The sequence below is a fragment of the Thermobia domestica genome, chromosome 2 (assembly GCF_964235325.1).
Source record: "Thermobia domestica chromosome 2, izTheDome1.hap1.1, whole genome shotgun sequence".
In the NCBI taxonomy this organism is placed as follows: domain Eukaryota; kingdom Metazoa; phylum Arthropoda; class Insecta; order Zygentoma; family Lepismatidae; genus Thermobia; species Thermobia domestica.
This window is the reverse complement of record NC_137455.1, coordinates 33,062,257-33,084,459: the sequence shown is the minus strand read 5'-3', so window position 1 is coordinate 33,084,459 and position 22,203 is coordinate 33,062,257. Positions and strand designations below refer to the sequence as shown.

Below are 22,203 nucleotides of genomic sequence, written 5' to 3'. Positions count from 1 at the left end.
AGTCCTAACTTGATATGAAGTGGCGGTAGTAATATCTTATTAGGATCTACCAAAGGAGCGTATTTGACGTTGCATTCTCCAGGTACGTAATTCACTCTAGGTTCCCATTCCTTCACTTCATAATGTTTGTCATCAGCTCGGCTATCCCATAAACATAAAAAACATTGGTACTTCGTGTAACCGCACTGCAGTCCTAATAAAATACCAACTACCTTGAGATCACAACATATTTGCCAACAATGGTCCTTGTAATTTATAAGATTTAGTAAAGTTGACATGGTGTCATAGGATTCTTTAATCTTCACTGAGTGCGCAAGTGGTATAGAAGGTTTTTTATTTCCATTATGTAAAAGGACAGCTCTAAGGCTGACCTTTGACGCGTCGATAAATAACCTCCATTCTTCTGGAATGTAAGGAATTCCTAGCTCCGCCATCAACCCATTTATATCCGTACATACGCACACATTATCTTGCATTGAGAAATAGCTTGAAAATTGAACATGCCTTTTCCTGTACACTGATATGTTCGTTTCTGCATCCAATAAGTTCCACTGCTGGAGCCTTGATCCCAGAAGTTCTGCCTCTTGTTTTGTCAGGTGCAAATCACGGACTAGGTCATTAAGTTCACATTGCCGGATGAAATGTGGCTCGCGAACACAGTCAGGGATGAACGTTGGATCCTTGGATGTACATGTTGATGTCGATGGTTCATCAAGGTCATGATCATCATCAGAGTCTTTTGGCCATATCTCTTCCCAGTTGGTAGGGGGCTCGGGAAGTGGAAGTTCTTTTGCATTCTGTTACATTTGATAACAAATATTGATAACCATTTCATCAACAAAACGAAAAAACTTGGAGAATTGTATATATATGTATTAAGATATACATATACTGTACGTTTAAAAAAAAATATACGTTGGAAGTACATTCTATTTTTATACACGTTTCTAATTTACAGAGAGCAATACAAGTGTGTTGTTGACTATTGTAAATATTCACTTTTATGTCTGTGTTTGTAGTAATAAAGCAAATCGTTTTTACCCCAACTCAGGAGATCTGAAAGCATTACTATAAGGTGCAATAAACAGTGCACACAGTATACATACAAATATATTTATTTCTCTAGAAAGAACAAAGCGATTTTTACGAAACTTTTAGGGTTTATTAAATATAAATCAAGGTATACTTAGGTATAATTTCTATGTTACTATATGTAAGGGGACAGGAGCTAGGGGAATAAAATATCTGAAAAAGGGAAATTTTTGAGGGAATTTCCCGAAAATCCCTCTGTTACGGGAAAACTTACGTGATGGAGAGAAACCGAGTGCATATTCGAATTCAGCGCAGAAAGTTCCTTTAAGATCAGGTGATTTTTCTCATGTAACAAACAAAAAGTTTAAATTTGTTAACTAGTGATTGGTGGTGTGTATTCCTTTTCCTTCACCTTTTTTTTTTCTCACTTGTTTTTATTTTTGTTATCCTACCACTGAGGACGAAACTAACTTGATGTTCCGAAACGTATGGATATTGTTTAATTTTTCCACAGGAGAATTTATTGGTACGTAATCAATTTTTTGTTAATTTGGTTACGATTAGATATAAAAGAAAAATATTCAAATATTGAGCACGATAAATATCTGACTTGTTTATGATTAAAAGTAAAATTAAAATTATATTGGCGCATAAGAGGATAATTCAAATTGACAAAAAATTGGTTACTTACCAATAAATCCTACCGTGGGAAAATTAAACTCTCCATATATTTCGGAACACCAATCAATAACAACGTAAGATCTGCATAGCCAGTTTAATTTACTTTATTTTTAAATTTAGAATATTCAAATGCTTCTGTATATTTTTTACACCATGCTACTAACCAATAACCATAGATTGATGTGATATAATTATATAGAAGTAGAAAGTGCTTTAAATATTAACTACGGGAGATAAGTAGTAATTTGGGTATTAAGTACCATTTCTATTGTTTTCTTCTTTATCTTTCTTTACTTACTACTTTTAACCATTAAAGTTTAAATGCAATGCGTCGCTGTGTAAACCTACTCTTAACTTGTGTTTTGACAATCCAATATTTTTTTTTTATGTAATTACAAAGTGGGTCAAAAGTATCCTTACACTTAAAAGGTATGCACTTTACAGTATATTTGTATCGTGTTTGTTATATTTGCTTAATACTGATTATGTACATTCACCAGGGCCGAATTAAGTGGGTGCTTAGGGGGTCTGGAACCCCGGGTCTCCAGGTGAACTGGGGCCTCCATTCTGATCAAAATCTCAACTGGCTTTCTAAAAGAATTATACAGAATACAATCATCATCATAAGATAAAATATGACCAAAAATATGAAAGATACTCACTCAACTTTCCTACTGTACTTTCACAGAAATGTATTAAGCGAATTGAGCAGAGGCTACATATTATTTCCAGCCCTGGGCCTCTAGATGAATTAATCCAGCTCTGACGCTCATTTGACACTTTACTCACTTTAATCTGACAAGCGTCCAAATTGACCTTCTTCAACCTTGTAATATGTATCGAACCTTTCTGTAACACTATGACACACTGTATGACTCAAAACCTTTTCTGTATCTACCTTCGCTGGACAATGTATTCCAAACTGTGATGCCAGGCTGGTTTAGTTGAGAAATAATGATAACAATACAAATTGCCATCAGCCCTGTACAGACAGTTATAGTTTCCTGTTCCCGGGATCTGACAGTTTGAAGTGAGCATCATCTAACCAAATATTCTTATCTGGAAGATCTGGCTCCAATCCGAATTAATCACAGAACTACAATCTGCACAGAACTACATCAGTGCACAGAACTACAATCTGCGATCGGCTTCATAACATTTCTAAAATCTAGATAAATAAAAACTAGAATACTGGTCAGGAATAATTGTTTTTTTTTAAAAAAAAAAAAAGATCTAAAACGGGAAATCAACAATGAAACAACTGTAAAGATGCTTTTGATTCACTCAGTATTTCAATATGTATGTGTATTACGAGATTTTGGATATTAACTTACAATCTGAATAGTGTTGTATTTTAAGTGCCTAATTTAACAACTCAGGTAAGTAGATACTTTAGCACATTAATGTGCAGAAAATTAGTTAATATACATAGTGTATTCTTGATGTGACCGAATACTTTTTGTAATGAAATTTTCCTGTTGCAAAACAAAGAGTAAAAAGGTGAATGACTGGACTGGAGCTCGAACCCAGGATCTCCGGCATACTGTACCGATGCGTTAATCACTACGCCATCTAGTCTTGTACCACAGCCTAGCTGCTGTGCGTAGACAATCCAGTGTCAATATATTGAGAACACTTTTGGTCGGTTGTAATTTCAGATATATTAATGAAAGGAGTAAACAACTAAATTTTTTACACATCAAATCTTCTGTAGGTGCGAATTCAATAACACATAAAGAGTAAAAAGTGAACAACTGGACCAAGACTCGAGCTCGGGACCTCCGGAACATTGTGACGATGCGTTAACCACTACGCTATCTAATCCGCTTTTCAAAACAGCCACATACACTCTCTTACTTCCGAGATCGGTGCTTTTCTGGATGCGAATCTCAGAACATCTTGCAAATAGATCTACATTTTCCAAAATGCATTAATTACAATAAGAAGCCATATTGGAGAAGATGAAAAAGGAAAACCATCAATAGTAATTTTAGGTTGTTAATTATGGATGGCTTAGAAATCTACAATAGTAGTTGGCATGAGGTTCTGTTCATTCTAGTAGACTATTCCTAAACTGTTCCATACGAATTGGAATTAATTTCATCATGTTATATTCATCATCATCATGTTCTATCAAACATCGAAGCTCAGACGACAGTATATATCCATGAAAAGATGAACCGGTGTGTAGGCCAGATCATGCCTTACAAAACTTTTACATGTAAGACAATAATTGAAAGTGGTATACCGAAATAGTTAATAACAACCAATGTTTATGAAGATAGTAATAAAAAGAAAAAGAAAGAAAAATAAATAAATAAATAAATCACCACTATGTGGTAAAAATGTCACTAATCAACAATGTAAGCAAATAATAACGTGGACATTACGGAAGTCAGAGAAGAAATATTTAGAGAGCTTCGAAATGTGGTGTTGGAGGAAGATGGAGAAGATAAAATGGACAGAGAGAGTAACAAATGAAGATGTTCTAAAACGGATAGGAGAGAAGAGGATGCTTCTAGCCACCATCCTTCGTACAAAGGCAATTGGATTTGACACATCTTGCGAAGAGGGTGTCTTCTTCATACCGCCAAACAAGCAAAGATAGAAGAAAAGCGACAAATAGCAAGAAGAAGAACACAAGTAATGGATTATTTGAAAAATAGAAGAAAATATTAGTTGTTAAAAGAGATAGCTGAAAATTGAGAAACATGGAAGAGACATTTCCAGACCCAAACTGAAAATTAAGAAGAAAAGGAAAAACCTCATTAGTCCCAGGACCTGCCAAAAGGCAGAATACTTAATAATAATAATAATAACTTAAATTGATTAAACAAAAATTTATTCTATCATTATTGGTAGAAATAATGATAGATCTGTAGAAGAAATTTTTCTCCCTATGGAAGAATTCAATATAACTGTTCTGTTTCATAATATATGAGAACTATCTTTAAAAGTATTCATTACTATTGCTTATTATTGGTGTCTATGTTGTCACTAAATTGTCAGCCAATATCCTTCTCTTTCAAATAATAACAATAAAATTAAATAAATAAATAAATAAAAGGACAGCTTTAGAAGGTTACATCTTCTCTCTAGCAAGTGATGTATCAGCAGAGTTATTCGAATCATCACATGGGCAGAGCAAATGTCGAAGAGGACATAGAAAAATCTTGAAATAAATGAATCTTGGTAGCAAAACTACAGCAAGTGACGTAACGAAAAATATAAATTATTTTCTAACAAGCTCTTAGATCCAAATATGATGTCTATGTGATGGAATTTACAAAATTAACAGAATATAAATTTAACATTATATGAAGACAAGATTTGATATTACATTTTTATTTTATAATAGTGATATTTAGTGATTGAATTATAAAATATCCTAAAAAGAGGACGTGGTTGTATCTTCCACGAAAACTACCAGTCTGAGATAGAGTTTTATACTCCAAATTTGCAAGAAAATTCAAGAAGAATGCTACTCGACAAAGCGAATGCTAACTATCGTCCCTAAAACGAACTCTTCTCATTGTACTGATACATTTTACATCTGCGAAGATTGTTCATGGATTATGCATGTTGATCAAGTATAAATAAAATATTGTGAATTTTTAAAAGTTCAACGTTTATATCCTGATCAAGTAAAATATTTGAGGGGTTTTCGGCAAAAAAACACCATACCGACGAAAATCACAATGTTGACAGACTAAAAGAAATAGCATACCTTCATCCCACAAGTACCAAATTTTCTTATGTTGCGTCTAAATACTCTGTACGCATCAAGAATTGCATTGAAATGCATTAAATGATACCAAATGACATGCCCGGCTGTGAGGATGTAAAATGCGTACGATTAGTGGGTCTTTTGCGGAAATAAATAAAATTCTCACTATCTAATGGATATTACTACTAGTGGGCCTATAGGATATGTGCCTCACGTTAAAAAAAAAAAAAAAAAAAAAGTGGCGCCCCGGAGCGTGTATACTCGGCATTTTGAAATTGTCCGTCTGATCGCCACTAAATTCTATAAGGCAAACTTTGAAATAACTCATGCTTCTTTTCACAAAATTTAGAGTTAAAGTACAGAAAATGGCTCCCTGTAGCCTAGATGCCCGCCATTGTGAAAAATTGCCGCCATTTTGAAATATTCTGTCAGATCGCTCTCAAAAGCTATACAACTTTTGAACCTCTCGAGCTTCTGTCCTCAAAATGCCCGTTTAAAGAACGAAAATTCCGTCTTGTAGTGTGGATGGCCGCCATGTTGAAAACTAGCCAACATATTGAAATTTTACGTCGGATCGCTGCTATGTAGCGTATCCGTGAGTTCTTGCATGTTGAACAGAGCCACAGCGCTCTCGCGGTTACTGCATGAAGTACACTTACTAGTGGTGTTCTTGCTAGAAACGTTCGTGACTTGTTGGGTTTATGCCTAATCGCGGTATTTTTATAGGCTTAGAGAGCACAACATGTGGTGTTTTTGACAAACTCGGTTGTTTAATCCTGTGCGTGCACACTACATGATGCTACCTCTCTTTTTCGATTTTTTGAAGTTTTGGGTTTTTTGTCGGAAACTCCTCATTTGCTTAAAAGTAGAGAATCATAAATTAATATAATAATTATTGTACTTGCTCAAAATACTGTATCAAAAATTGTTTGAACTGGAATATATGGGCATTTCTAAAGCAAAATTGGAAAATATTTTCTAATAATAATCAACCGATGTGGAATATTAAAGAAGAAAAGTAATAATAATAATAACAATAGTAATAAACATCTGCAGTAGTAACAAAAATCATGAATATCGTAAACAGAATTTCGGAATCCAAAGTTACGGGAAAGTTATTAATTAGTTATAATTATGTACTTATAAGTAATAATGCTTTTATATGCAAAATCACACACGTTTTAATTACTGATGTTTTTAAAGAATTCTTGCTGTAGATCTACTGCAATTTTTTCCAGAGATTTCTCGTATATTGTATACAATTTCATTTTATAATTGACATTCATTTCTACTGAGAAAAAACTTACTTGCTGGTAGTTTTGAATGCACTGTCTAAAAAGAACAACTATAATTCCTTTCCTTATTTATTTCCTTTCCTTAATGTATTTTACACAAAAATAATTATATTTTTTAAAAAATTTTTTAATAAAACTTTCGTGTTACATTAAGTTTATCAAATTTATAGTATATCACTTCACTCATTTCCTTAAACTGATTCATTAATTCTATCTAATTACATAAAATCCATACGTAGGTTAGTAAGAATTATTTATTTTTTGTGATACAACAGTTAATACTTTATTCGTTTTTGCAGGTGACCCAGGTCCTCCGGGTCTGCCAGGAGAGCGAGGATTTACTGGCCTACCAGGAATTCCAGGACCTCCAGGACCTCCAGGACAAAAGGGAGAACGAGGCGATAAAGGAGACAGAGGACCCGAAGGAATAGGAATGGAAGGAGCTATGGGACCACGAGGACTTCCAGGTAAAACTAATAAATATGTTTAATTAATAATAAGAGAATCCTCTGAAATAAGTATAAGAAAAAAATATTAATAAGGCCTACGTTTAACTCGAAAAACTGCTAACAATAATTTCCAAATTATATAGATGCTAAAATTAAATGTCGATTTATATAATTAGTTGAACAAAGGAATCCGGAAGCGGGAATGGAAGAATATTACTTACCAGAAAATAGTGAAAACATTAAAAGAAAGTACACATATATATCTGCTCTTTCGTTGTATGCTTCATCAGATAGAAAGGAGATAAGATAGCCAAAATCAAATAGGTGCCATCTTGGAATTAATATAAACGCTTGTTTCTTTTCTACAAACACATTAAATCTTGTAATATATAAAAATTCAAAATAATCTTGTGTGAGTGATTGTGTCACGGGAAAACGGATGGGTTTTTGAAATGAATTTTGAAATATAGTTATCACTTACCTTGAACTGGGTTTTTATCATATCAATTTAATTTAAATGCGTAATCTACGAGGAGACCGGGGTGGGGAGATAACTTATTCGCAAAATTTAGTATCTCACGATCCCGTGAAGCTAGAAAGATGAAATTTGGCACATAAATTACACATTACTATAAGTGGACATGTGTTCTAAGATGAAAGTGGGAGTGTGTGATTTATATATTTTCCCGTCACAGCAGCTGAACAGTTTTACTTTGTAAATTAATTATTGGTACACAGTACCTGTCACGAGCTAGGCTTTTATCATGTCACATTGATTCGAGGGAGTCAGAATTTACGCAGAAATTGGAGTATCACGAGTCTCTCAAACTAGGAACATGAAACTCAGTATATAAACTCCTCATTAAAAATAAGCAGACCCAGAGCTCTTGAAATTTTCATTTTAAGGGGGAAAGAAGAGCATTTCCTATATTTGTGGTCGCATCATAGGAAAACAATTGACTCCTTTGAAATAAACTTTGGAGCGTAGTCAGTACCTACATTAAGTGAAACATTTACGCATAAAATAGATTATCTTACGGGTTTTTATTATTTTATTTTAACTGAAATGTGTATCCTAAGGAAAGAGTAAAGGTTCAAATATTTCCATACATTTATTCTCCCTTTGCAAGATTGGGTAATTCGGCTAATATATATACGTATTCGTGGCGTTTTCATAAAAGAAGACTGATTTTTTGCTGTAAAATCTCTGTAACTTATTTCACAACAGATTTTAAACACTGTCTTCCTCAAAATATACTTCTCTACTGACAACACATCTTTTCCTACTTTTCTTCCATTTTCAGGAAGCCTCCTGGAAATCACTTTCTGGGATTGTGCGCACGTCCCTTGTCGCATTGTCCTGAATCTCCTCTATGGTTTGGAAACAATGTCCTTAAGTTTAAGTTAGGGAAATAGGAAAAAGTCTGGAGGATAGAGTGAATGGGGTACAATGGGAATCTGATGATTTGCTAAATAACTGCAGATGAGGAGCACATTTGCACGATGCACCATCCAAGTCTGGTTTTCCCACAATCAGTACTCTTTCTGCGCACAACATCCCCCAATCGCGCTAAAATATTCTAGTACAACTGTTTGTTCACCATCTGACTACGTGATATAAATTCATGATGGACAATGCTTTTTTAATCAAAAAACACAAAAAACGTCACCATGATCTTTGACCGACTAACATGTGCTTTATTTGAACAAGGAGGCTCTGAATGAATTAGAAATCAATTGAAATGTCTCTGTTATTATGTTACCAATTTCGAAACAGAATTTCACACACACACACGTGTTGTTCTTCGAGCTCTTCTATTGTCACTGTATCATTCATGCAATGAACAGCATATGTACATGCTCACCTCAACGGTTGTAGCTCGGCGACTAGAGGTCATAGCGAAACGAAGCAAATTGCAATTTATTGTCTAAGCCTGCCGTTAGGTGCGCTTAGTAGCTGCAGTGCGTTTTCTCTGCTGATTAACGCGCTATTTCAAAAGTTCAGTTTCTTTTTGAACACCTCGTATATATATATATATATATATATATATATATATATATATATATATATATAGTTAAAGTAATTCCTTTTTGTATTCTCAACTCGGAATTCTATTGTTCCAACTCGATATACTGTGTATATGGTTGAGACAATACACTTATAATTAAGTTTTTCCTAAAATCATATAAGAAAATAATTTATAATTACTATGTAATTAAAGACATAAGAAGATAGCGGTTGCAGTGACTATCTTAGGAGAAAAACAGAAACCGCCGTTGAAATAGAAAGCTCAACTTATTTGAACTTTCAGACTTCGTAGCAATTATATCTACATAATGTTTTATGGTACTTACTCGCTATACGGGATAATTTAATTTACATCACCTTTCTAAGAGTAAATATGTAATAGTATATAAAATTTATTATTACAGAGTAATTTATAACCTAAGTCTTACTTAAACTAAAGACTTTTATTTCCTTAGTTTAACTAACTAACTTTTATTAAGTTTACTCATTTTTCTAAATATGTTATATATTAAGATAATTGAACTTCTTTATAGGTCCTACTGGACCTCCTGGTATTGGACTTCCGGGAAGACCAGGAGAACGAGGAGAACCTGGCAGGGCAGGTATGTACTGTATATAGTTCGTTAAGTGAAGTTCGTATAGTTTGTTACCCTCTTTCTTCATCTTACGCCATATATGGTTCATTCTATAATAGTTATTAATTCTGAAATTAGCTTTAACATCGAATCCTATTTAATGCTACTCACAGAACAACTATGTGTTGTGTTTTGATTCCGAGTGTGGTGTAAAGCTTTCTGTGCCATGAACAGCCTAATGGCAAAAATACAGCACCTTGTCAGACAAAAATAAATACATATTGCATACAATGTAAACCACCTACTGGAACAATAAAACAAAATAAAATAGTATCAATTTAATAATTCCTTGTCAAATTAATACCAAATATTTTTAGTCTAAAAATTGATATATTGTCAAAAATATTAAAAATAAATATTTGTCAAACTCTAAAATTCATACTTCTCTACTGATAAAAATAAATTAAACTAAATTAAAGAATTAATTCTTCTTCTTAAAATTTCAGATTTTGGATTCAAGGCAACTAATGTTGATCCATTTCTCATAATATGCATTGGCACCCTTATACCTATATTATGCAAGCAATAGTCACTATGATATCCGTTGCCTAGTATTTTCTGAATAAAATCTCTTTCAATAAGTTTTCTCCTGTCACTTATTGCCTGTAATACCCAAAATTGTTTCAAGTATATATAACGTGAATAGCAATCTCTACTCATTTTATGTCATAGTAGCCAAATAAAACATTTATTTATTTGTTTCAGTTTTGTTTGCCAATGCTATACGTATACTATTCTAAATAACCATATCAAACTCTAGTCTTGATCTTGCAAGCTTCTTGTATAAATATACACATGAACTGGCATTTTTAAACTCAGGCCATTCTCTGAAAATAAACCCTATTATTATTTTCGTCTCTTGGACTATATCATTAATATGATAGCTAAATTTCATATTTTTTGTTAAACACAATACCCAAATCTTTAATCTGTTCGGCTTTTTGCAATGTTACTCCATTAACTAAATAGTTGCTCACATTTAATAATAATAATAATAATAATAATAATAATAATAATAATAATAATAATAATAATAATAATAATAATAATAATAATAATAATAGTCAGAGAATGGAGTGGATTGATCATTTTGCAACTTTTTGAACAAAACTTGATTTCTATCTTTGAGATTGATCAAAAGAGCATTAGGATTAAAAATATTAATAAATATTTAGAGAATTGTGACATAGTTCTTATTGCTTTAGACGTTATTCATTTCTCGGAAACTTTTGAAAACAATTGTAGTTAATGATTAGATGTGTGTGGTAGAATGTGTGATTAGATGTATGTGGTAGAATGTATTTTTTTGTATTGTCTGATGTATTTTTTTAAAATTTATTATTCTTTCTTTTAATGTTCTTAAATAATGGTTTTTAAATATGATTTTTTTTACATATAGGATCTGTATTCACACAAATACACAAACATTTGATAACTGATATGATGGAAAGTGTTTCTACTAACCGGAAATTAAAATTCTCTTACTTGAAAACACCCATAAAACAAAATTTGCGAACGATTTCGGGCTCTTCTCGCCTCTTTCTCAACGCATCTAAAGAAAACTTTCTGCAACTTAAAAGACATAATCTACGACATTTTTAGTTTGTTTGTCCATTCTATAGGCTGAAAGTGATTAGATGGGTCTAGAGTTTGCTAGTAATATTTTATTTTACTCCTAATTTACGTGTAATGAAGACCTTTTGCAAGTATGTTAATGTAAAATCACAAACACTCAATTGACAATCTTGAACTGACACTCAATTAATGATTTAAATTGCGAATCACTGAGTATTCATGACATTGTATTATACTTGAAAACAGTGGCGTATTAGAGGGGCTATCGGATTCAATTTTCCCCTCACCCTGAAAAAGTTTATTAGTTTTTTGCATGTCCACATACAACAATAATTCTTCTTACAATTTCTAAGAATTTCATTGACATTCCATTTTCTTATGCTCTTTGTTCAGAAATAATACTGTATTTGTCAAATTTCATTCCAAGTAAGAACTGCGTTCTTTTTTCTTCCTTTTGTCCATTTTACTCTTCTGTTTCTTTCTCTTAGTTGTTACTTTCTTTCGTTTCTCCTATCATACTTTCGACCTTTGTTAGTTGTGATTTAAATTGGCCATCGTCAGTAACACCAAAACTAAGGAATATGTATCTTAAAATAGGCCCTAATCACCATACTGTTCACAACGAGCTGTTTTAAAAAAATGTAAAGTTATTAAATTAGTTGTGAAAAATTATGTAAGAGCAAGATATTTCATGTTAATTAATAAAATATAGTGTAATAATATTAATATGCTTCAAATGGTTCATAACTGTTTTATTCTTTGATAATTTCATTCCAATTTCGCCTTTTGCTTTAAATGACGTACATTTCTTTTCCTTATCGCGGGATCTGTTTTTAATTTTAAACGATAGGTTACTTATTTTTCTAAAATGTGCCACCACTGAATTTCATACCTCCCCCCGCGCATTTCCTTTTTGATAGTTTAGGTATTATCTTATCTTTCAGTTACTTCTGCCCCCTCCCCACTCTCACTCAATGTTTTCATTCCTCATACCTGGCAGTTTCATTATACAAATATTACAGGAAGGAAAATGAACTTCATTAAAATTTGTCGAAAAATATAAGTGCTTATTCAGGTGTTGTGCATAGACCCGCCCCAAACAAAGTCCTAAATACGCCACTGCTTGAAACATTTATACATTCTAGAATTCTTGCTGTGTAATAAGAATTTGTAAACATAAACAATTATCCAACTTGTTATTTCCTAGAAGAATTCAGCTCTTCCTCTGTAGAAACTTTTTTTTTCTAATTAGCAGCAAATTTTCTTTCGATGCACTGAGGAAGGAATGAGAAGGACTTCGAAACCGTACCCAGATTTGAAGTCTTTTGGATGTTTTCAAGTTTGAGAATTTCTAGTTATATAAATATATGTCCCTGTTGATTTTCTGTGCTGATTTAAATTTCCCGAGGTCAGCAAAGACTAGTATTGGAATTAATATTTAATTTAGAGAAATTTTAAAAAGAAGAAAAGAGTAATATACGAGGGTAAGCCAAAAATTATCCACAATGTAGCTATAACTTTTCTTACATTGTTCATGCTGACCTCTGTCCTCGTGTATTTTATTGCTATCCTGTTGTGATCGTGCTATGAAAGTTTGATTCTAATTCCTCCATTTGTTTTCCTTTAGTTGCAGATAGATAATGGCCGCTCCATTAGAAGTTTGCACCAAAGAGAAACCGAAGAGCAGTGATTCGGTTTTTATGGTCGGAAGGTGTATCAGAATTCGCAATCCATCAAACATTTTCGGCACAATACGAGAACAGTGCCTACGAATGGATTGAAAAATTCAAAATTGGTCGCACAAGTGTTATGCACGAAGAAGAAGCCGGATAACCATCTGCAGCTACAAATGATGACAACATTGAGCGTGCACGTGACATGGTTCTGTTAGACAGACGAGTGACTATTAATGAAGTGGCACACCGTCTAGAAATTAGTCATGGTTCTGCGTACGAAATCATCCACAAAGACTTGGGTTTCATAAAGTCACGTTCCTCTTTGGTGCAAACTTCTAATGGAGCGCCCATCATCTATCTGCAACAAAAAGGAAGACAAATGGAGGAATTAGGATCAAACTTTCATAGCATGATCACAACAGCATAGCAATAAAATACACGAGGACAGAGGTCAGCATGAACAATGTACGAGAAGTTACAGCTACATTGTGGATAATTTCTGACTTGCCCTCGTAATTTTAAAATGATTTTGTTTACTTCTCTTTAATGCGAGCTCAATATTTTCCAGGTTTACCAGGATTAAGAGGCGCTCCTGGTCCTCAAGGACCACCAGGATTCTGTGAATTCTGCAATTATCCTGGAGGAAATCTACTACAGTCGTTAGCTTCACGTCCTGGTGGTACAGTAAAAGGTCCTTGATTCTAAATTTAACTTGTCTTCTTACAACATAACATCAAAACCAACAACTTTAAATAGAAGTAACGAAGACGTTACAAAAAGAAACAAATAAATAACAAGTATCGAGGAGTGAAGCAAAGTTGAAAAAAAAAACAATATTTAAGGGGAAAAAACGAAACAAAATAAGTAAATCCAATGACTGCCATATTTCAACCCATCACTGCCACAAACATGCGCTTGCCGATCTCTCGAGTCATTTTTATAATTATGTAACCTCTGGTTCTTTTTAAGTAACTTTTTAATTTTAGCCTTGTGAAGTGTTCGTAAACAGTAATAAATAACAATGATATTTTTAATAGTGACGAAATAGACCTTTTAAAGGAAAAGAAAAAACATATTTTTCTTCTTATAAAAACAAATGACTGCGTTTTTCCATTGTTAGAATTATTTTTGTATAGTTAATTTTTGTTCAGTTCCTGAAATTCGCGATATCCAGCGAGAGCAAAACAAAAGAAATGAACTAAGTTTTCAATTTTATCAACAAAAGAATCTGTAACGAAATAAAAATAATAAATTAATTATGAAAAGATTATATTTATTGCACAGTTGTTGCTCATTGGATATCAATATTGTTTGTGATTATTAATTAATTATTGTATTAGTTATTTTTTTTAAATTTTGATAACATAGATTTTTTTTTACGTATGCATATTTCTATGTAAAATAGGTGTTTAACTGCACTTTAACAATTTACAAACACACAGGTATTTTTTTATCTGATTTGCATGAAAATACATTTTTTTTCAAATATATATGAAATAAGTTTTCAGTTACAACTGATATCATTAGAAACTATAACACTGCCACTAGTAACAAGTCATTTTTTATATATATATGTGCAGCGAAATAATTCAGAAGATTTTTTTGAAGTATTGTCTATCTTATCTTGTTGTGAACATATGCTTGTTAGATTTCTTATGACGTCAAAAACGTGATATATCATATTTTGTGTACAACATGTTTTCTTTTCTTCAGTTTTATTCAATTTCAACACATTAATTTTGTTGTATTAAATAATTTTAACTAAGTATACTGAGAAAGGGATTATTGCTCCAAAAGTTCATACATTTGGATTACTTACTTCTTTATTTTCGTATGCCCCCCCCCCTCCCCCCATCTGTGATGATACTGTTTTCATATCATTACTACATTATTTGAATCGATTATTTCAGGTACGTTGTACTCATTATTTTTGATACCCCGTCACACTTATTATTTCTAAAATAATCTACCATATCAAAATTTATTGCAAAATTTAAAAATTATAAAAGCAAATTATTGCAAAAGTTAAAAATTCTAAAAGCTAAGTAATAAATTAACTTACTTTATTGTAAAGTTTTGTAGAATATACTTTTCTATTGCATTGTTATCTATAATTCAGCTCCATATTTAAAAAAACTATCCTTTTCCGCTGCAATTCTTACCGAAGTACTACTGTTCTTTAAACAATAAGCACATCATATTCTGCATCTGTACAGTTAGTGATTTTATTAACAAGTACAACTGAAGAATATACACAGGCTTGAAATGATGGGTTCAGAGTTGATTGAATTGAAGGCGCTGGTATCTGTTGTAATCTACAATAATTGAAATAGGAACAATATCATAAAAAGTTAGAAACAAGTTCAAGAATATAGATATTGGTAAACTAATAGAAATTGGTAGAATACAGATATTGGTAAACTAAACCAACTAGATATATGCGGGAGAACTGAGGCTGCAATTAAACTTTGTTTCTTTTTTCTATTTTGATTACTTTTTCTTTTTATGTATTTTTCAATTTCTTTATAACTGTCTACTTGATTATGTTTAAAACTTTCTTTTTCATCACTTTTTCTGATTAGTAATCCCGATCATTAATCTGAAGTACAGTTTAAACAAATGTACTTGGTAAATGGAAAAAGTAAATTTTGCAAATTTGGTCGCCTTTACACTAGGATCTTGTGAGCCGCTCATGTGAACCTGTAGTGTGAAGGCATTGAATATTTCTGAGCCGCTCAAAAGATCGTGATTGCAAAATGGCAGCCATACTAGAGCCAGAAGAAGCCAAGAGAAAAGGAAAAAAAAGTGGATGCATCCTATAAATCGATCGATCAAGACTGGTAGAATGTTCATTTTACAGTCTGTTTCCTAAACTGAAAGAAGACGAAAGAAATTTTTTCAATTACTTCAGGATGTTTATATCTTTATTTGACCAACTGTATAATAGTATAAAGTGTGCATTTCATCAGAGCAACACTAAAATTAGAAAACTTTCAACATCAAATATATGTACACTTTTCTCCATTCCAACTGAGCTCAGGCTCTCGTGTGAAGTGGCTCTCATAAGACTACGTGTTATTTTCTTTCCCGCGAGCAGCCTGCTCGAGCCAGGTACTGGTGAAGTGATCTCCATAGCAGCTGAGAGCCGCGGCTCACTTGCAACGAAGAGCGTTTGTGAAGGCGTGCATTTAAGACAATGTAAAGCTAACAGCTGTAGCTCACGCGAGCGGCTTACAGGATCCTAGTGTGAAGGTTACCTTTGATTTAGAAATAGAGTAAAATTAGGATTTACAAATTAATTTAACATTTCTCACAACGCGTAACAAGTTTGTTTTAAATAGATAATTTTACATAATCTATTGTATTTGTAAAGATTTGCAATGAACTTACTCCAATATGAAAAACTACAGATGTACATGTAAGAATTTGAAATGAACGACATACCGAAATACCAACACGAGAAATTTCTTATTTATACTGATAAAAAGAGTAATTTTGTGATAATCAGTACAATACTGAAGGTAATATAAAAAAATATAAAAAAATGACGTTTTTTCTTTTTTGGTACTCCAAATAAAGAGTGGATGTGTGATTTAGAAAATACTTAAGTATTTCTTACTCTTGTTTTGTTTTTGTGTAATTATGTATTATAAAAGTTGAACATTTAAATTTTTTCAGATTTTTTTTACTTCTTTTGTTTAGTGTGTTTAGAATTTCTAAGTCAGTGCAGCATTTTTCTATAATTATTATTTTCAAAGAATAATATATGTATTATAATTACTACTATCATTATCATTTTTTAACTCATAAACATTGTTAAAAATGTTACATTAAATTAATCATGTAAACTTGTTTGTAATTTATTGTTTTTTCTAAAATTAAATTTTCCTTTGCGTAACAAAGGTACGAAGTGAATTTTATAATTAAATAATTAGCACGATTATTTATATTGACTTTTTTGGTTTAATTATTTGAAAGTTAGAAAGCGCAAGGCAATTCTACTTAACTGGATGTACACAAGTATGTAATTACTGATATTTTAGCTGAAGAATGTAAATAATGTTTTTTACACACATAGACACATATATATAATATTTAATAAAGAAGTTGTACACAACATTGAGTTCTAATTCATTTCTACTTCGGTGAAAAAAAATAATTCTGTGAAAGTAAATTACAGTAAAACCTGTCAACTTGGCCACCTCTCTAAGTTGGCCACCTGCTTATCTTGGCCTGGTTCGTCTTGAACCTGCATTTTCCCATAATACATTCGTTATTTATTGCTCTGTAAGTTGGCCACCTGTCTATCGTGGAAGTTAGCCACATTAAAGCAATGTTTACCCTATGATGATAATGATACATTTACCTGCATATCTTGGCCACGCAAATTACCGTTTTGTTATTTTTCCTAGCTCTTTCATATTCCCATATGAGAGGCAGATGTTCTGTATTTGTGACTGGAAACAAAGAAGCATAGATTCCCACGATTTGTTCTTGGAGGTCAGTGGGTAGAACACTATCCAGATAAAAGAGTGGTGAAGGAAGATGTGAATAAAAAAAAAAAAAAAAAAAAAAAACATGTACAGGAATTCAGGGTTGTAAGTATTTGTTTTGAGATGTGAATTTCCTTAAGATTTTCTCAAAACATCTTTTTCTCCGAGGGAAGCACTTATGGGTAGTTAACTATAATACTAGAATGTTCATATGTGCCAAAAAGGATAAAGGAAATATGCCAAAAGATATTTACTGAAAATATTTTTTACTTCAATTCAGATATATTTAGTCAGTTCAAATGAAAGTTTCTTACCCTATAGACAGAAAAAGAGCGATTTCCGACTTCGGTGTGTGTGCGTGTTGAGTGATCTCTGTGTCCAGTGGAAAGGGAGGTGTTGAGTTCATGAATTCGTAATGGATTCAAAACGTAAAAGGTTGAATGAATTGTACTGTATATTGTTATGATTACTCTATATACATTATTTAAAAGTAGCTGTCATGCCATTGCTTATTAAAATATTACAATCAAGTAATACTAGAAAATCCTATTCTAAAAATACACCAATCACACTTATTTTCTGTAAGTTGGCCACTTTTTAATGGAACCGATAATGACCAATATAAACAGGTTTCACTGTACTTTTCAAAATGTGCACCTAGTTGATACACTGTAATTTAACTATTAATTTTTAATGCGTTTTTGTGGTTCCTCTTCTGGCATAAAGCGTTCAAAATTAACAGTTGAACTACAATCATCTTCATCTTAAGTCAGTAATTTTTTCGATTAGTGTGACGCAGTATATAACATATGAAAATAACATTTGTCTTCATTACAAAAAACTTATATTTGCTAAATTGTTGATATATCAAAAATATGTTGTGCTTTTTTTCGTTAAAATATATAAACGTGTAAACACGTTAATCCAACCTAGTTGTGATTGAAATCTATCATTAGTCTCACAGCAGGTAACTACAACCTTCCTTAACGATGTTTAAAATTATAAGGATAAGAATCTGAAAATAATTAGTTGCTATTGTTCTCTAGATTGAAATACTAAGTGACTTATAGGTCTTTGGAGACCATTTTATTTACAAAACACGAAAGAAAGAAACTATTTGACTATACCAGCAAACCAGCGAAGAGTAAGTAAGAAAGTCTCCCGTGTATAGTCGATCTGAAAGTTGGCCGCCATCTTCAGATCTACAATACTGGAATAGATATTCTTTCTGAAATCGTAAGAAGTAATGTCGTATATTAGATATCACTATCTGAATGCAGAAATCGAAACTGAAATTGAGATTTTCGTATGTACTCTAGAAGGTTCATTTATTATTATTATTATTATTATTATTATTATTATTATTATTATTATTATTATTATTATTATTATTATTATTATTATTATTATTATTATTATTATTATTATTATTATCATCTTTTTATTGCAGGTAACCGACAATGACAGTGCACAAATTCAATCCAACATAAATTGTTGTAACTCATCTCCCTAAAGCTTTGTATTCACTTATTCGACTTGATACCACGACTAATCGACTTTCTGCAGTTGCTACTAAAATCGAAATGACTAGGTCGAATCCGGTCTTTGGATTCTGTTCAATTATTTCAACCAAAAATTGAAACGTATTTGTCAATTTGCTTTCCTTTGGTCGATTGGAAATCGACCAGCTATTTCAATTTGAAGGTGCCCAAGTAGAAAACTACTATAACAATATGTTATATTATAGCAAAATAAATACAAGATTACATTAAAATAGCAATAACATGGAAAAAGATAAGAAAACGATGTGGGTAAGTGAAGGAGATATTAAAAGAATCATATTGTAGCGTTCTGAGAAGAACGAAAGTAGAACAGGGTAACAAAGAAGAAAAGAAAAAAAAACAGTGTATTATAGAAGAGTGAGAGAGGCGGGACGTTGTTGTTGTATAGATCTTTTTGCGTTATAAAAAAATATGTTATGGTCTTGCCTAGAGACTACTGAAATGAGCTTTAGTTATATTTGGACAATATATAACAGATATTGTATCAAGTAGTTGGATGTTGAGAATAAATGCGTGATTTATTCAACGTGGGAACTATGGTTTGTTATATAAATGTTCGAGATCAGATACAATTACTGTGTGCAAGTGGATTGGAGACTGGTGGAAACTATTGCAGAGGTTATTGCTAGCAATGATCAGAGTGTAATTAGTGAAATTGCAATACATTTGTTAAACTTCGCAACTACATATAATAGAAATAACACATACATTTAAATGAAAGATTTTTCAATAGAGTACTCAAAACAACTGCAAATTACACCAACCCATTATTAACGAACCTCTATTTCATACTATTAATTGCACCGGTCCTTGTACTTTCGTCCCCCGTATCGGATTTAGGATTTAGATTTCTTGGCTTTTGGTATCTATGGCCATTTAGCCCGTCACGTTTGAGTGATGACGTTCCTCGGCGAGCACACTATCCAGGAAAAGGGAAGAAAAAAAGGATTGAGGAAGGTAGGAAACAGCCTGGGACCTATAAATTAGGTACCACCTCGGCATTTGTCTGTTGTGAATGAGGAAAACCCAAGAAAACCCCATTCAGGGTGGCTGGCCTGAAAAAATGTTTTACTTTTCAACCGAATGCCCCCACCGGGAATCAAACCCGGGACTGCTCGCACCAAAGGCGAGAGCTTTAGCGACTAAGCTACGTGGGGTCAATTGCCCCCCCCCCCTTATCATTCTCTTGTCGTGCTTTCTATACTATTTTCCAATTATTGCATTTCTAAATATGAAACATATCACGGTAATGCTACAGAATTCAAATAGAGAACATTAAAATAAAAAATTTTTCAAATAAAATATTGCTCCTTAAAGAAAGGGTGATGAGGTAAGATAAGGCAACGATGCAAGTGACAAATCTATAACTAAAGTAGATTAAGAAAATGAGAATCACTTGATAAAATATTTTTACATCACTTTTTTGCTGTAGTAAATATGCGAGTGCTTTCTGGAGTTTTATTTTCTTTTACTTTTGTGTCGCAGAGTATGTTCAAAATGTTAAAGGTTAAAAACGTAAAAAAATGTAATTTATTCTATTACTGAGTTTGATTAGTTATGATAGTTAGTTTGTGTTATGTTCCTTTGTTACTAACATGTAAGTTAGGTTAGCTTAGCCTATGAATTACACGATAAATCTCCAATTCATCATTTTTATCCCAATAAATTCCCCTATTTTTTATATCTCTGTTGGACAATGAAACAGAGACTACTACATTGTATTTTAAAAAAGACGTGAAAAAAAATAACTTACAAACTAAAAATCAAAACCTTCACTAAACATAATTTACAGTATATAAAAAACACGAACGTAGTATCATGGAATTTTTCGTTGTTAAAGAAATTATAATGAATCACAAAGTTTTGGACCTTTCTTTTTATCCCGATGACATGACTTTGCGACGCGAGAAATATACGGAATAACGCGCACGACGAGAGGTCGAGAGGTCATTCACGCAGTCCGCTGCGTTGCAAAGATGAACCAATAAAAAAAAAAAAAAATAAAATAATAAAAAAAAAGTTGACATCTAGACAATAACCATACGTCAGAAAATCGCAGAAAACTAGTTTCACATCCTCACTTTCTGCAATTTGAACTCACAATATTCTTAAAACAATGACCACTTAATTAGGTCTAACTTATACAAACACCACCTTTCATTTTCGCTGCTTCCTAGTTCTGGTGGTCCGCAGTGTAATAGTGACGCTCTCTTTTTTTGCGTCATCATTTCTCATAGCTGAGGTAGCAGTATGATACACTAACATCATTGAAAATAATCATATTGGTATGCGGTCACTAAGCATATTAATAACGTTCCAGTGTACACAAGAAGATTGTTGTTTATATCAATATTTCAAGTATATGTTTGGAGAATGTTCCATTTTTCTGGGAAACTTACTATTTGCAAAAAATATCCAAATTACACCAATACTTTACATCAAAAGAAAGTGATCCGTCGCAACAGTGTGTGGGTGAAGAGCGATGACAACATCGGGGAAAATATGCTGCCAAATAAGGGCTGGCGTTTGAGCAAACGAAATTCTGAGAAACAGGAGGCCCAATGGATAGAGTTGGAGTGAAATAAAAGAAGCTTTTCATCAAATCCAAAGACACATAAATAAAATTCTTCTATAATGGTTTTATCCACTTATAAATGACTGAAAATATATAACCGTGATAAATACATGAAAAATTACACTAATTGAGCTATTAATGAAGCTGAAAAAAACTTTTGGCATAAGAATTGTTCTTGATTTAACAGTGAGGAATATTTTCTAGGTTGTATTATACAGATAAAAACTACAATGCAATATATTTTGGCCATTTGAATTTCATAGTAACAAAATGCAACGTCAGATCCTTCTAATGACTATAGGAAGTCAAATTGTAGATATCAAAGGAATTTCAATTGACCTGCGCTAGAGAATATCTACGTAATGAAGCTATAGTCTAGAGTTTCTCTTATAGAAAGAATATCAATTGACATATGCAAGTAAATATATGTGTAACGGAGATATACTTTAAAGTTTTACATTAAAGGAACATCAG

At 32.3% G+C, this 22,203-nt stretch overlaps 1 protein-coding gene across 11 annotated transcripts in view; it reads left to right on the top strand.

Annotated features, from left to right (window-relative positions):
- LOC145671339 (uncharacterized) overlaps nucleotides 1-17,236 on the top strand; it is a 530,261-nt gene extending 513,025 nt beyond the window's left edge. For all 11 annotated transcript variants that reach the window (XM_081740371.1, XM_081740381.1, XM_081740409.1 and 8 more), the window contains 3 exons: nucleotides 7,035-7,202; nucleotides 9,747-9,815; nucleotides 13,668-17,236. In XM_081740371.1, the coding sequence (XP_081596497.1) occupies nucleotides 7,035-7,202; nucleotides 9,747-9,815; nucleotides 13,668-13,798 (368 nt within the window). In that variant the 3' untranslated portion in view covers nucleotides 13,799-17,236. The remainder of the gene's footprint in view (nucleotides 1-7,034; nucleotides 7,203-9,746; nucleotides 9,816-13,667) is intronic.
- The last annotated feature ends 4,967 nt before the right edge of the window (nucleotides 17,237-22,203 follow it).